Below are 16,645 nucleotides of genomic sequence, written 5' to 3' on the forward strand. Positions count from 1 at the left end.
GTGACTTCCTGGCCACGTAAAAAATACCTTTAGTTGCGAAGCACCAACAAGCCTCGAAAACGGACGGATTCACTGTTGACAACCTACGCAAACGAAATAAGGACAACGAACTTCGGATCTGTACGTGGAATGTTAGGTCCCTTAATAGACCACGTGCAGCCGAACAATTAGCGGAAGCCCTTAACTGCTGCAAGGCAGATATTACCGCTACCCAAGAAGTGTGATGGGATGGACCGGTCAAACGCAAACTAAAAGATTGCGATGTATACTACGGCGACTGCTACCGAGAACAAAAACAGCGTCTATTTGAGTGTGGATTTGTTGTTGGAACTAGACTCAGACAGAAAGTCTTGAGTATCAACAATGTAAGCGAGCGCATCACGACAATCCGCATCAAGGCTAAATTCGAAAACATTAGCTTAATATGAGCGCATGCCCAAAAAGAGGAGCAAGATGAAGACACCAAAGACATATTCTTCGAGCTCTTGGACAAGACATATGAGCAGTGCCCTGGATATGACATTAAAATTGTCTTAGGAGATTTTAATGCCAAGCAAGGAAGAGAAGACATCTTTGGTGGGATAATCGGGAGATACAGCCTGCACGACACTACCTCCGACAACTGGTTCAGGCTTATCGATTTCGCTGCAGGGCGAGACGTTCTGGTAGCTAGTACGCAGTTCACACATCTCAATATCCACAAGGGGACATGGAAATCTCCTGATCAATCAACCGTCAACCAGATTGACCTCATTGCGATCAACGCACGACACTTCTCCAGTATACAGGATATCCGAACATTCCGAGGGGCCAACATTGACTCGGACCACTACCTCGTTGTAGCCACGGTACGGCTACGGATATCCCGATCAAAGCGAAAATAAGGAAGTACTGTGAGAAGATTCGAGGTTATACTGCTACAAGCGCAAGAGACTGCCATGTCCTATGTAGTTAGGGACCAAGCTGGCTAGAGACGCATGTTGGTTGAGGCCCAGGTCCGCCCGGACTATACCGACACCTTAAGTAACTTTAGAGTACATGATAAACTTGACAATAAATAAGTATTTTCGAAGGAAAAATCATAATGAGAAAACTCTGTAGCAAACGTGGCCAAAACATACAACAAATGGCGCCCAATGTGAAACTCTAACTTTGTCAATAATAAATGGAAAAAAAAGTTCGTTTAAACAAAAGAGGACAACTCACCTCGTAATTTCCGAATACAATTGCTGGATAAGTTTCCTCGATAGTGGCAACATTCTCCGGTAAACCTGTGAGAAGACATTTAATGTCTTATTTTCAGACTGTTCCGCCAATTCCAGCACATGACCTGAAAAAAATAAAAATTAATTAATATCATGTGGAATTTTAAATATAAAAGATCTTAATTCTTTTCTAAATAAAGATCGATTTAAAAACACTAAAAAATATGAAAGGAGAAGAAGAAAATCAATAATGCGTCCAATTTTCTGGTCGATTTTAATGGTTTCTTTTTCCAGCTTAGCCATTTCAAGCAGCATATACTTTGCCGCCATAAATAGGTGGCTTAAAATATTTATATCAACCACACTAACAACTACCTACAAGCAATCAAAATTTAACGAAGCGTGTGACTAAGTGATATTCAAAATTTATAGATTCCCAGCAAGATGTATATTTCGTATATGAAAAAAAAGTCGATCGCGCGCCGGCTGATGTTGCGTTTTATACAACGCCTCTGCTTGTAAGTACGCGAATATATTCATACATTTGGAAATAGCAAATAGGACTTGTTGTACATTAAATCAATCGTTCTTCGATATGAAATAAAGTGGTACTTCATTATAAATTGTTTGGTGTCATGCTGTGGGCATGAAATGCATTTTTGCATATAGGAACTGCAATCATGCACTCAACTTACTGATGCCGACTGCAGTCCAATACGACGGACGACGATGACGACGCTTGGTCGCCTCAGAAGATAACACAGAACCGGCTAGCGCGGCTAATATTTTTCAGATTTCACATCATGCGAATGCTGTAGTTTGTTTGTTTGTTCAATTACAAATTATCGAAAATAAAGTGGCATGTATACATGATATTTTTTATTTCTTGAAAAGTGTCTTAATTAATGTTGACAAAGTTGTTTTCCACAACATAAGCAAGGAAATAGAAGAAAAAACGGAATATTTTTAGTGCGTTGGTTGTTTTTCTTTTTATTTTTTTGTGTGTGTGAAAAACATTTAGTTTTGTCGATTTCAAATTAGTTCGTGTACTAAACATTCGCACTAATTGAAAGATTGAGTGCGTGTTGGGCTTCAAAAATAATGAGGGAAATTGAAATCACAAAAAAGAAAACGCACTTTTATACAGGTGTAACGGTAATTACATAAATGGAAGGTTTGTCCAATGGTCTAGAGGACGTGAGTTTATTTTGAATGATTTTATGCATTCGAAACAACAAATTTGATGTCAATTGGAGCCATTTAAACATCATTATTAATGATTTGTCACTAAATGGCGCCCAACGTGAGGATTCAGAGATAAAACTCACCATGTACAGACTAGTGTATCTAAATAAAATCAAATGCTTTTAAATAAAAAATTGCGTGTTGCAAGATATATTTGCAGGTATTGAAAGATACTGTCAGGCGATTGCGTCTCAGCATAGTCAAAACCAAGTGTAGCTGAAAATACATAAATGGACGAGTCCCGGGAGTGAGTTTATTTTTAATGATTTTTTGCTTTAGGAACAATAATTGTGATGTAATTTGGGGCTGTTTACGCGCCATTATTAACGTTTTACCAGTAAGTGGCGCCCAACATGAGGGCGTTTGAACTAAAATTATCGTTTATCTAGAGATAAAAGTCACTTCATCTGAATTCAATAAAATGTTTTTAATTTATCTTGTGTATTTGAGTATGTTTTTGCAGAGATTTAAAGATAATTTCTGGTCACTACGTGCAAAAAAAATATGTGGAAAAAACAACTAAAAGTAAACAAGTATACATAAATAGAAGAGGTCTGTAACATACATATACTTTAAATGATGTTTTTGGCAAATCTGATGTAAATTGGATCAATTGCAATGCTATAACTAATTTATTTTCACTAAATGGCGCCCAACGTGAGGATGTTCAAATTGAAATATCGTTGATAAAGTAGACAAACTACTTCATCTAAGTAAAATTAAATATTTTTAAATTAAAAAAATGCATATTGAAAAAATTTTTCGGAGATATTGGAAGACAATGTTCAGCCACTTCGTCTCAACATGGTCAAAATGACGTTAAAGCTTAACCAAACTTGTTTCAAATTAATTTCCATAAAAAGCATGTTATGCTAGTAAGTTTTATCCTGACCCAACGATATTTCAATTGAAAAGTTCTCCACGTTGGGCGCCATTTAGTAGTAAAACACAAATATTGATACCTAAAGTCAAGTTATATCCTTTTTAGTGTCAGATCTGCTAAGACCATAGACAGCAAAAACTGTATGTTAAAACTATGTATTGATTGAAGTTTTCTTTAGACAGATACCAAACTTTCTTAAACTTTATTTTTGTTTTTTGTTTCATTTTAAAGTTCTGCAAAATTACTCAGGTAAAAGAATTTTCAATGAAATTTCTAATAAAACAATGACTTTCACCAAGAATTTAACAAAACAATAAAATTACGAGGAAAAAAACAAACGCTTCGAGTCTCAACTCTCCGCATAATCTTGCAACTCTAATTAAATCTAGAAAATCGATTCAACTTCATTGAGTACACAAATTATTTTTAATTGCAATTTTCCATCATTAAAACCTCCTCTTTTTTTTTTTTCTTTACATTTTATTTTCTTTCTTTTCATAGAGTTGCATCATAGCAAGCAGAGAAGAGTCTCAAAAAGTAAAGTATAAAGTAGAATTTCATCTTAACCCCACATCCGCACTTCCACTGCAACATTGCACAGCATAGAACATCCTTGGCAACTTTTGTGTTTGTATATTTAGCTACTGGCTGAGTTGGTTTGGTTGACTGATGATGACTTTTCTTAGCTTTACTTTGGAATACTACTCGTATATATACTCTCTACCTACCTACATCTACCTACCTACTACATATAAATGTCTAGAACACGATGATGTCCTTAATGCACCCAAACTCAAACTCAAACCCAAACCAAAAACCAAACCTAACCAAGGAGTAATGTCGTTCATCATCATCGCATCCTCTTCCATAAGAGCGCGCCCACATTTTGATGTAATTTTTTTTTCAATTATTTTCATCCTCTTTATATGTTTTTTACATCGAGATGCAGTATAGAAAGAAAAATATAAAAAATATATATAAAGAAGGATGTTACAGGACGTTTTTAAGATTTTATCTCAATGAAACCAGGAGATAAGCACATCACGCACTTTTGTGTAGGATTTTTATTCAAGATAAATATTCAATTAGACATCATGAATTAAAAGCATAGACTGGCAATTTTTCTTATTACATATATATGAATGTACAGCTATGGCCAAAATAATAGGAACAGAACTCAATTACTGATAAATGTGTCTTTAACACTTTAAACCTTAAAATTTGGTGGTTAATATTTTTTTTAAAGTTTCTTAATTTGTGATTTAAGAAAAAAGTAATATTGGTTTTAAATGTTGTGGTAATCAAATTGTACTTTTTTTAAATTTGAAAAAAACATAAATAGTGTTTTTGCAGAGGCACAGAACTTTAAGTTGGCAGCACTTTCTTAAATGGCATCTTTTTTGACAGCTGTCAAGTAATTTATTTTAATTTAATAATAGTTTGACATTGTTCAACTTCATTTTAAAAATATTGGTTCTGTCGAAATATATATCGTTGAACATTCTACGGTCAATACACAAAATTGCCGTATTTAAAGTGATGATAACCGTCAAGTCTATGTTGAAACACCGTTACATGTACAAAACACTGCAAGTACCTTTTTCAGATCATATGCCAATTGCCATCCATTTTAGCATTGAGGGAACGGATATTGAGGAAAACAGGAACCTAAAATTGATGCCCAAACTACATTGGAAACAACCTTAGTTTGATTTGGAGTGCATGTTGGCAAGACTCAAGGATGGAAAGACCGCTGAATCAGATGAGATCTTAGAAGGACTCAAGGATGGAAAGAGCGCTGGATCAGATAGAATACTTCAGAATTCTAAAAATATGGATCAGAGAATATGATAAACAAAATATTGGTAATCTACAATAACATCATGGATACGGGTCTTACATCACAACAATTCAAAGAAGCGCTTATTTTTTCAATCCACAAAAAAGGTAATACAATGGACCCTGCAAACTATAGAGGAATTTCTTTCTTAAACACATCCTACAAAATATTTACATCAATTTTGCATAACAGACTTTAAATGTAAATAGACGAACACAAGCTATTGAAGGAATTTCAAGTTGATAACTTTTTTGTATTACGAAATATCGCTGACTTCTATTTGGAAAGAAACAAAAAGCTGTCTGTTTTCTTCGTCAATTTTAAGTCAGCTTTCGATACGATTGACCACAATGCATTGATGTACAAAATGTTTGGAGTAGAAATGTCATAAAAGTTCAGACTGGTACTTCAGAATCTCTATCTGGAAACAAAGGCTGCAGTACGGGATGGAGAAAAAGTTTCGAAATGGTTTGAAACGAAGACAGAGGTAAGGCAAGGTTGTATGATGAGTCCAAGCTTATTTGCACTCTTTATTGATGATATCACGGATTGTCTTCCAGGAGGAGTAGAATATGCTGGTATTCTCATCAGGGCAATCCTTTTAGTGGATGACTTAGTGTTGTTTGCGTTACTCACCAGAATCGCTACAACCCATGATTAATAAACAAGGTATCTACTGTAAAACCTGGAGATTAGTGGTAAGTCTTGAGAAGTCGAAGATAATGGTCTTTTGAAAAGGTGGAGGAAGAGTAAGCAGTCATGAACGGTGGACTTTCAATAATGAAAGAATATCTTGGCATCAATATAAACAATAAAAACAGCATTTAAAAACATCTTGCCAATAAATTGGAAAAAGCGAAAACAACTATGAATATTGCATGGAAAAACATCTTCAGTAATAAGGATACAGCTCACAGCAGTAAATACAAAGTATTTGAATCGTTAGCGGAGTCACCATTAATGAATGCAGCTCAAGTGTGGGGTAGCAAAACTATTAAACTGTTGAAAAAGACCCGATTACCACCGAATGCACCGAACTATACGTTAATACTGGAAACAGGAATCTCTCCATTGTTTATTAAAACACTGAAATTGAATGTGGACTACTTATGTAAGGTCCTTCTGATGTCAGATGTGCGTCTCATGAAAAAAAAACAGCACTGCAGGTGATACAGATAAAATCATGTTGGTTCAAACAAAGAGTGGCTAGAGTTAGCTGAAGTAGAACGTATAAATCTGGCACCGGAAGATTATCTTAGGTGGAAACCCCTTCTCTACACATCCAAAGCAAAAGAATCCACCTACAGAATGTCTAACATCAAGCTGGACTACAATCCTAATCAAAAGAATTACTTCCGAAATGACCTAACAACGTATCGAATATCTATGATATTTAGACTTAGAGGACTACTGCTCAATCCTAAATTCATTCCCCATACAGATGATTTACCCTTGATGTACGAATTATTTAATATGGGTGAGAGAGAAAACATCTGTACAAGTAACTGTCTGTTTGATGTGAATTATGGGTTGTTGGAATAATTGGTTCTTTCTTTCAAAATGATGCTGTCCAGAACGTAACAGTCAATGGTGATCACTATAGAACAGAGATTACTGACTTTTTGTTCATCATTTCAAAAAAACATAATTTTACGAGCTGTTATTTTAACGGCGCGACCTTTTCTAATTAAAGGAAACGCTTGGTATTCCCATAGTTTCACGTTACGGGCCAGACCTGTGAATTGGTCTATATGGTCGTTTGCTTTGATGCCGGCCTTTTGACCATTTTCTGTGGGGATAATAAAGTCGCTAGTCTACGCCAACATTCAACGCGTTATTGGCGATGTACCACCACAAATGTTAGAAAAAGTCAAAACAAAAATTGGACCTCCAGTTTAGACTACGTCCGAGCCAACTGAGAGGCCATTTACCAAAAATCATATTTCAATTATAATTCTAGAAAATTACCTTTCTAAAAAGTGAATTTCATGTAAATTTAAAAAGAATCTTTGATTTATTCCATTTCAAAGTTCCATACCTTAAAGAACACCCTTTATACCTCTCATCACTGCTCTGGTTCTCCAGTAACTTACTTAAGTCCCTTGAGCAGTATTTAACAAAGAGAATTGAAATTGATTGTTGTTAGTCTTAGTGTTGCTGCATGTACGTCACTTGAAGACCATCGTAATGTTTTCTGCCACACCCTTTTTTACCGTTATTTTAACGGATGCTCTAGCGAATTAGTCAGTTACATTAAGCTCCTCACATAATCCAACTCTAATTCTTGGGCCTCCATAAATGCTCATTAGTGGACCCTGGAGTTCCATTTCAGTCTTACTGTCTAGTATAGAGATTCGTTCTTTAGCCGTACAATGCAAATGTGGAATGCTTCACCACGCTCTTTTCTTCCCAGTCATTGTAATATTCAGGAACTTAAAATAACGCTATCGGATCGTTACACAAGTTGTTTGGTGAGGAAGTTCAGATTCCTTGGTTCAAGGTGGTAAATTACGCCTTAAGATATAATTGAGTTTTCGAAGCAATAAATTCGAATAATTTTTTTTTCCGATATAATAAATTTAGTAAAACTGTCTTGGTCAGAATTTAAAGAGCTTATCATAGGTAGTCGTTCAAAATTTACATCCAAAGAACAGGGTTGTGAGTTGTGAGTCTAGAAATTAATATGAATACTGAGGAATAAAATTGGATTAGAAGTTTCAAAAAGAAGATCATCTAATAAAAATAAGAAAAAGTGTTGGAGACAGGACAGAGCCTTAAGGAATACCCATAATTACAAATATTTAGAAATTCAATACCAATGTGTACCAAAAACTTTTGAAATGGTAACTTCGACTAGAGAAGTACCATCTGTAGGGAATGTCTCAGAAGACGTTCAGGATCCAGAGGGGATCAGGGAACGCTTTCAAAGGCTTAGGGCCGATATTGTAAAGAAGCTGGTAGTATCTTCTAAACGGAAGTTCTGCGGAAGCCTACAATTTTCGACGGCGTGATGTTCAATATCACTCCGGCGAACTAGTATGGCGTAGGAATTTCACGATGTCGAATGCCGCGAATTATTAAAACAAATAAATTGGGTGGCGCAACGGTCCGTTGTGAACCAGGGCCTGGTGACTTACAACTCTCAACCATTCCTGTGTGCGAGTACTGTTGTCAAGAATGAAAGCGACCTACAATTTTAGGCTGAATCCGAACGGCTAATTTGAGAAAGCACTTTTTCATGACAACAGCCGCGAATTGATAAGCGTTTGTCACCTTGTACATACGTCTTGAAAGATAGTAATGGTAAAGAACGCGGAGCTTGGCACGTTAAAGATTTAAAACCATTATAATTACCGTAGTTTACTTTTTGCTATGATTTTGTTGACTTGATTTTAGTCACACTTTTTTTTTTTTGATGGAAATTATTTTGATTTCTCTGGGACCGTCTTTAGAAAGTTATTACCTGTGGCGTTAACCAACGGTAAACACATTTCCTAAGAGGTATGGGTGGGATTTGTTGCAGTAAATGTTACCACAACAAGTTTCACCTCCCATTTTTTCTAACCACTCTTAACAATTCTTACCGCGGCCCCAACATTCTGAAAGACTTTAGTAGATACCTGGACCATCAGCCAGTGACATGCTCTTCTAGCATTTTGGGAAAGCAAATTCAACAGGTCTTAAAAAAGTGTGCGAAGGGATTCCACACCAACGAAGTGTGCGACGGTTGGCAAACATATTGGTTTAACAATATCGTCAAGGCATAAAAGTCACACTAACTTTAACGAGGACCCATCATAAAGTATTAACGATAGAAAAATCACTCCAAGAATAATTTAATAACTGTCATTTTAATTATAGGCTTGGCTTCCGACTTCCTTCAACACGACATAAGTAGTTTTTTCTCAACCGAAATAGAGCGCGTTTAGGTATTCGGTAATGCGAGGAATTCCACACGATTTTCCAAAAAGTCTTGGCTTAACTCATTCACATCACCTCTTTAAAGAGATCGAGTGCGATGAAAGATACGTGGCTTCTCAGTCGCACACTCCAATCTTATGGATGGAGGAAGTTGCGGGACCGAGACAGATCATTCATCACGCATAAGATCAGAGAGGATTGCCTTTGGGCAAGTAGCCGAAGGGTCAAGCTCGCCATAATGATGGCACTTTTTGGATTGTGCCCAAAGCTATTAGACGAAGGAAAAATTGTGCGAAGGAATTAAAAAAAAGACCTAAGTAAAGTAATTTTTTGACGATAGCTTTTCTTTAAGTTTATTGAGCTGAAGCTTTTTGTTCTGCTGTGGATAGATGGGGAAAGATTACGATAGCTGTTGGGGAAGGCGAAAAGTTATAAGAATATTGTTTTTTTTGTGTCCTCCATTTGTTTCTAATTCCTTTTGACCTTTGCGTCAAGAGTCTGTTTTCCTGGTATTATGGAAAGTGTTTAACAGTTTGATTTTTTTGTCGAACATTTTCTTGGAGTCATTTTTCTTGGTTGTGTTTTACCAAATTTTGTATACCTTTTTATCGAGATTTGACCTTCTGTCAATCTCAAAATCTCTATTTGTAATTTTTTGTCATAAAAGATCCTGGTTTTTAATCCCGGCTTCGGCCAAGGTTTTCCAGGCAATAAAAGATAATATTGGAATCGAAAAAATGATATTGTTCTAAATAGTGTTTGAATAAACATATATATTCAATCTGTCGAGTCGGTCGAGCGGTGGAAACATTTGCAACATTCAAATTCTCTTTCCCTTTCCTAAGGCTCGAACTATATCTTTGGCATACAAAAGTACTAAAAACGTGAAGATTTAAGAAATTCCATTATAAAAATAAAGACTAAAAACCCTACCAAGTATTTTACGTTTTTAATCACATTAACACTATTGCGTGAGATTCATCTGCAAGTGTTCCTATTATTTTGTCCATAGTTGTACGTTGCTACTTATAGACATAACCCAAAGGGTTATGCCACAAATCCCTCTATTCTACCACCTACTCAAAGACTTTTCAGTATTTTTCCCTCTCGTTTATGATAAATTCTAATTGGTTAAAATGAATAGATTCACACGAGGCAATTTAATTCATGATATTAATATTTTTCTGACACTAATGATGTCTATTAGGGTTTTTAGTTGAAAATAATGAGTGGCATTTTATTCCTTCTTTTTTTCACAAGCCCCAGGGAACTGTCTATGTAGCTCAACTCTGGAATTGAAGCTGTGTTCACTGAATTCAAATACCCATAGTTTGGGTCTGAAAGCATATAAACGATATCCCGTTCCCGTATATGGATATTTCTCTAAACACCTGTCCGGATGGTGCGTTTTTGTGTTTTTTGACCTATAAACTTTTCGAAAATATGTGTGGACTGCTGGACGCACAAAAAGGAAATCTATAATCATGGATTGTGGTCAGGCTAAATGATTCCCAGCAATATATGGAAATATGTATTGTAGGCAAATCCAAAAAACCACAATGGGATGTCCAGCTGTGCTGTGCGTCGTCGCCGTTGGACTTTTTAAGAGAACATTGTCACCTTCTGTCAATTATTATGTTTTTATTTTATTTTTGTTTATGGAAGCTGGTTTTTAGTTTTGAGTTTTGTTTTTTGTGCTACTAATTTATATATTTGATGGTTATATCTGTTTTGAAATCTTGAATGAAAAATCTGCGGGTTTAAAGGCTAAATTAGGCATAATTTTGTCATGTTAAATGGTCAATTCTGATGGCCTCGTTAGTGTTGTATTCAAATAAAAGTGTCATTAGGCTTTGTTAAACTGGTATCGGTAGAGATAAAGTTTATTCGACTATAGATAAAGTAGCATACGTATAAAAAATGTTTAAATTAGAATAAAAAGCATTGGAACATTAAATTAGTGAAATTAATTTGGTGTCTAGAAGTTCCCACTGTGAACATCTTTAAACTTTAGCGACAAGAATCCAATAGATGTTAAGATTTGTAGACCAATGGGTTCTATTGATACAATTTTTTCAATGCGGGCATAGTTAAACCTGAGTTATGTCATCACTTTGGTGAGTTTAGGCTGAATTAATGGAGTTAATATATTTTACAACTTTATTAGATCATTCTCTTCATTATTCTTTCAAAACATGTTTTTTGGTTACTGGCTCCAACTTGTGAGTAAATCACTGAAAAATTGGCTTAATTTAAAGTAAAGTTCTTCGTTTTACTTCAAAAAATAAATTAGTAACCTTTGTTAGTGCTCGAGGGCCTTGAGAACCACACCCTCAGCAGCGTTAGAAACTCTCCTCCATCTGATACCCCTCGAAATCTTCAGTAAACAAGTGGCAGTGTACAGCTATAAGACTCAATGCCTTATCTCAATGGACCTACAACAATGTGGAGCACTCCATCATTTTGAACCTCTACACTATTCCTAAATCTCTATTTGGAAAAAAAACTTCCAGGTATCCACTCCATCCAGAGATGAATAAGAGACAAAAAACTCCTGGATGACAAATGAATCCATTTTTATACAGATGGATCCAAGGCAAATGAGGGAGTTGGTAGTGGGTGTACTCAGAGAAGCTTAATCTAAGCATCTCATTCCGCCTCCGTAATCATTGTAGCGTCTTCCAAGCGGACATTTTAGCGATCAAAGAGGTTCTCTAATGGCTAAGAGAAAACATGATTTTAACTTCTGATATCCGCATCTTTCTCTAACAGTCACACTGCTATTGAATCTCTTGACGGTGTCTCAACCAAATTTGAAATGGCCCTCGATTGTCTCTTATGGAAATGGCACAGCAATTTAACATTCACCTATGTTGGTTGCCGGGCCACAGAGACATCACGGGAAATTGTAGAGCCTACGAACTCGCTAAAAATGGAACCGTCATGCCTATTTTACCTGAAAGGGAGGAGATAGGTATACCGAAAGCTACATGTAAACTTCTGCTAAAAGATACAGCTTTTGCGAAAGCAAACTCTAGGTGGCTCTATAAGCTTGTTAGCTCAAAGCAGACTTCATACAAGCTGTGTAATAGATGTCCTTATGGGACACTGTCTTATAGGCAGACACGCAATACGACTTGGTGTAGCCTCAAATGACTTCTGCAGGAGCTGTATGGACGAAAAAGAAGAGGAAAAAATCTCAAAAATGCTTACTTATGTTGCTCAAGCTTTTGATAAAGTTTTTCCCTTAGGACTTGAGTACAAACTGCATAGAGAGAAAATTAAAGCTGGTGTACCTCAAGGAAGTGGCCTAGGACCTATTTTTTACAGATATACAAGTTATATTTCAGTGGACATTATCGCTATGATGGCTGCTTTTGCTGATGATATATTGACGCCAGATGAAGCTATTGACGCCAGATGAAGATAGAAAATGGTGTATTGTATTAAACAAAACAAAACCAATGATTATAAAACTCACAAAAAAAAATTAATGTTTCCAATTTCTATAAACAGTACGTTACGTTGGAATAAATTTAGATGCAAAGCTAAAATAGAATGTTAACTTCATAAAGACTAAGAGTCTTAAAATGCCTTGAGTTTTCTTGATATTTCTTTTTCTTCTTCTTCCAATAAAAACAACTATTTATATAATATCTCTAATTTGTGAGTGAATCATAACAAATTTGAGCTCGAAAAAATTGATTTTAGAATAAGTCAAAAGACCTTTTTTTAAAAAAAATATTAAATGTGTTATGCTGTTACTCAATAACTCGTAAACCACTTAACCGATTTGTATGAAGTTTTCAGACTTCGTTTATATTCTCCTTCAGAAGGTTTAGGCCTTCAAAGTTCATCCGTGTTTTTACTTGCAATGTTTGAAAAGCTTTGAGTTTAACAAATTCTTCCTAATTGATATTTTCAAACTAAAAATTCTTTTTGAGTTTAGTATTTCTTGTTAACAAAAACTAAATGTGTTAAATTGATCTTTTTTTTATAATAAGCGCGCTCACTACGAATTTTTGTAACGCTCATAATTCCAAAGACAGAATGTGAGCATTAGGAAAGAGAGAGAGAGAGAGTTTAAGAGGTGGGCGTGGATTTGTCAGAAGTCCATAATAAGGACTGGAAAAGACAGAAAAACAGAGTGTCGTAATATATTATACATTCGTGTAGTGTCCCTAAAGAATGAATCTCTGTACATGTATGTTCTGTACGACTGAAATTAGACTCGGTGGGAAACTGATAAAAATTCCTAGAGCCGAAGGTAGGTAGGTAGGTAGAAATGGCGATCTCAAGGCAACCTAGCCTGAGATCCAATTAGCGCTGTAGTGCACCGTTTTGATACCAAAAACTCGTTTGATTTGTGATAGAAAGGGAAAGATTTATAGACTTACCAAAGTATTGCATTCTAGTGTTTGCCAAAGCAGGACATTTGCAGAAGAAATGGATTATCGTTTCACTTTCTCTTTGGTCACAACAACTACGGCAAAAGGTGTTGTAGGAGATACCCAACTTCTCCGCATGAGCTCCTATATGCCAATGTCCGGTACACACCGCAACAATCCTGGCTATGTCTTGCCTTGGCCTGCATATAAGATCGTTTGTACGGGTTTTATTATAGGTGTGCCATATCTGCAGTTGGGTAAATTGCTCCACCTTCGGTTTGATTCAGTTTGGTAGATAGAAAAGATTATACCCTTCATAGCATCAAGAGGAATGTTAACCATTTCCGCAAGTGAGCTATGAAGGGCCGATCTTTGCCTGCCTAGCTCGTCACGCTTCCCACGATACCTCTATGGCCCGAAACCCAGACCAGGGTGACACCGAGGTTAATATTTAGGCTCGCAAGCTCATCGCGACATTGCTGGACCAATTTAGATGATGATGTGGCCGAGTTTATGGCTTTGACAGCTGCCTAACTGTCTGTAAAGATGGCCGCATCTTACAAGCCTCCCTTATTGGCAGCAGTTCAGCCTTAAAAACGCTAGCAAAGTCAGGAAGCCTAAAGGATTCAGCTACATTTAGGGACTCAGAAAAGATCCCAGAACCAACTCCGCACTCCATCTTTGAGCCGTCAGAAAAGATGGTTGTGTCGAAACCTATCGACACGATTTCATCCTCCGAATCTTCTCTGGATGGAAAAACAACCTTAAAACCTTTACTGAGGCTCAAAGCAGGAGTGCAGTAGTCAGTGTCTACCGAGATAATATCTGAGGGAATCAATTTCGTTGTGTAGCTGTGAGCATAAGGTTTTGACAACCAGCTGTTTCATTCCTTCAGCCTAATAGCGCTGCAGGAAACTATGTATTATATAGAAAGGTCGATTGGTAGAAGATCCAAAATAACGTTTAAGGCGTCCGTTGGGCAAGTACGCATGGCCCCTGTGTTGCCCACGCAAGCTGTTTTCTGACCCTTCTCTAGCGTATCAATATTATAGGTTTTGCTAAGAGCAGGCCACCACACAATCGAACCATATGTTAAGATTGGACGTACTACGGCTGTGTACGTCCATAAAATCATCTTCGACTGAAGTCCCCACTTTTTGCCGAAAGTTTTGCTGCAGGCGTAGAAGGCAACACAGGCCTTCTTCTTAACCCGTACTTCAATATTCAGTTTCCAGTTTAGTTTAGGTGCACTGGAAGACAATGATAGGATTTGACCGTTGAGTCGAGGTAGCGTGAAGGGCGGTACTTTAGTTTTGGTAGCTCGTGGCCCAGCTGCTAACTTTCTTCAAAGCTGACTCCATGATTTCACTCATCAGATGGGTGTACTTTTCTGACACCAATAGCACAAAATCATCCGCATAGGCTACCGTCTTCACTCCACATCTCTCTAATTTAACGAGAATTGTATGCATGACCAGAAGCCATAGAAGAGGCGAAAGGACACCACCCTGGGGTGTTCCCCAACTCACGTGTTTTGTTGCGATTGTATTGCCTATAGTGGCTCGAATCTAAAATATGAAAATAATCCATTCTCGAATGAAGCCTTCTACACCGAACTTAACGAGCGATTCCTCTTCGGATTCTGTAAGGACGTTGTTAAAAGCACCTTCTATGTCTAGGAAGGTGGCAAGGTTAAATTCTTTATAATGGATTGTTTGTTCTACAGTACGCTCTACCTCATGGAGGGCAGTCTCCGTAGATTTGCCCTTAAGATAAGCATGCTGAGAGCTTTCGAGATGTCGTCTAACTAGGATTTCTCTAATATGGTAATCAAGAATGCGCTCCAAGGCTTTAAGCACAAAAGATGTTAAGCTTATTGGTCTGAAATCCTTCGCGGATTAGTGACCTCGCATACCCACTTTCTGGATAAAAATTACTTTGACCTGTCTTCAATACATGGGCACATGTTTGAGAAGGAGGCATCCTTTTAAATTTGTTCCAGACATGGAGCTGCCACATCATGCAACTTTTGAAACATAACTGGCAGCATGCAATCCTTGCCTGGGGATTTATATGGAGAAAAAAAAGAGGCAAGAGGCGATTTAATCTTCCGAAGATTAAAGCCGAGTTTAAACAAATTCTTACTTAAGAACCTGTTTCTTAGAGAAACAAATTTCTCTGCTATATTCAACCAATAATAAAGCATTACGCAAGAGCCGGAATAAGGTCAGAGTTACAATTTTTTTGGACAAAAACTTGAATTATTAAGTTATTACTCAAAAATTTATGAACGAATCTACTTTTTCGATGAGTAAAAGGCTTAAAGAGAAGTTAATAAGCCTCAGTTTGGGAAATAAACGAATTAAAAATTGTGCTTAAGAAAGCTCAGTCTAAGAAGAAGCCGTACATTGTTTGTAAAAAAAAAATATGTTAGTTACGTTTTTACTTTATTAATTGTTAACTGCTGCACCGATTTTCATGAAAATCAATTTAGAAATCGATTTAAGCCTTCTGAAGATAAAGCAAATTAATACAAAACTTAGCTTTAGTTTGTGAACAAACTAGTGAAATCCTGTGTCTGTCAAATCTTGGCTTAATTTTCATTATTACTCAATAATTCGTTAACCAATAAACAAATTTGTATGAAACTTTAAGATTTTGTTTCAAAAAGCCATCTAAAGGTTTAAGCTGAGTTTCCACTTGATCTATTCGATGCAACTCTCACGTTGAAAAAAAATCATCTGTAATTATAATTCGTAAAAGCTCACGATTCGTCTTTAAATTATCGTGTTTTTATGTAGGTAAGTATTTAAGATGCTGAGTTCTTTCTTCATACTGATCCCAAAGAAGTGCAGGCGCCTTTTTTACGCACTTCAAGACTAGACTAGAAAGTTATAAAACCAATCGAAAGCTCTCTTTCCATTTCGATATACTGCCCACGACACGAAAACACGTTCGCTCCTATTATTTTGATTGACCATTAAGCATAAATTAAGCTTCATCTTAACTTTGATTAAAACATCTTAATGAAAATTTCCTTCAACCTAAAGGAACATAATAATAAAGTATTAATTAATGAAACGAAATTTCCCTCTTCATCAAAAATAAACAATATAAAGGCTATATGGACGGTTGGTCGCCACCACCACGTAGCTTGCCGGCA

The 16,645-nt window shown here is 36.4% G+C and overlaps 1 protein-coding gene across 1 annotated transcript in view; it reads right to left on the reverse strand.

Moving 5' to 3' along the window:
• The window catches only part of LOC129947904 (division abnormally delayed protein), a 371,073-nt gene that overhangs the window by 39,101 nt on the left and 315,327 nt on the right, over positions 1 to 16,645 (reverse strand). The window contains exon 3 of the mRNA XM_056058659.1: positions 1,207 to 1,330. Within this exon, the coding sequence (XP_055914634.1) occupies positions 1,207 to 1,330 (124 nt within the window). The remainder of the gene's footprint in view (positions 1 to 1,206; positions 1,331 to 16,645) is intronic.

Source organism: Eupeodes corollae, chromosome 2 (assembly GCF_945859685.1).
Source record: "Eupeodes corollae chromosome 2, idEupCoro1.1, whole genome shotgun sequence".
In the NCBI taxonomy this organism is placed as follows: domain Eukaryota; kingdom Metazoa; phylum Arthropoda; class Insecta; order Diptera; family Syrphidae; genus Eupeodes; species Eupeodes corollae.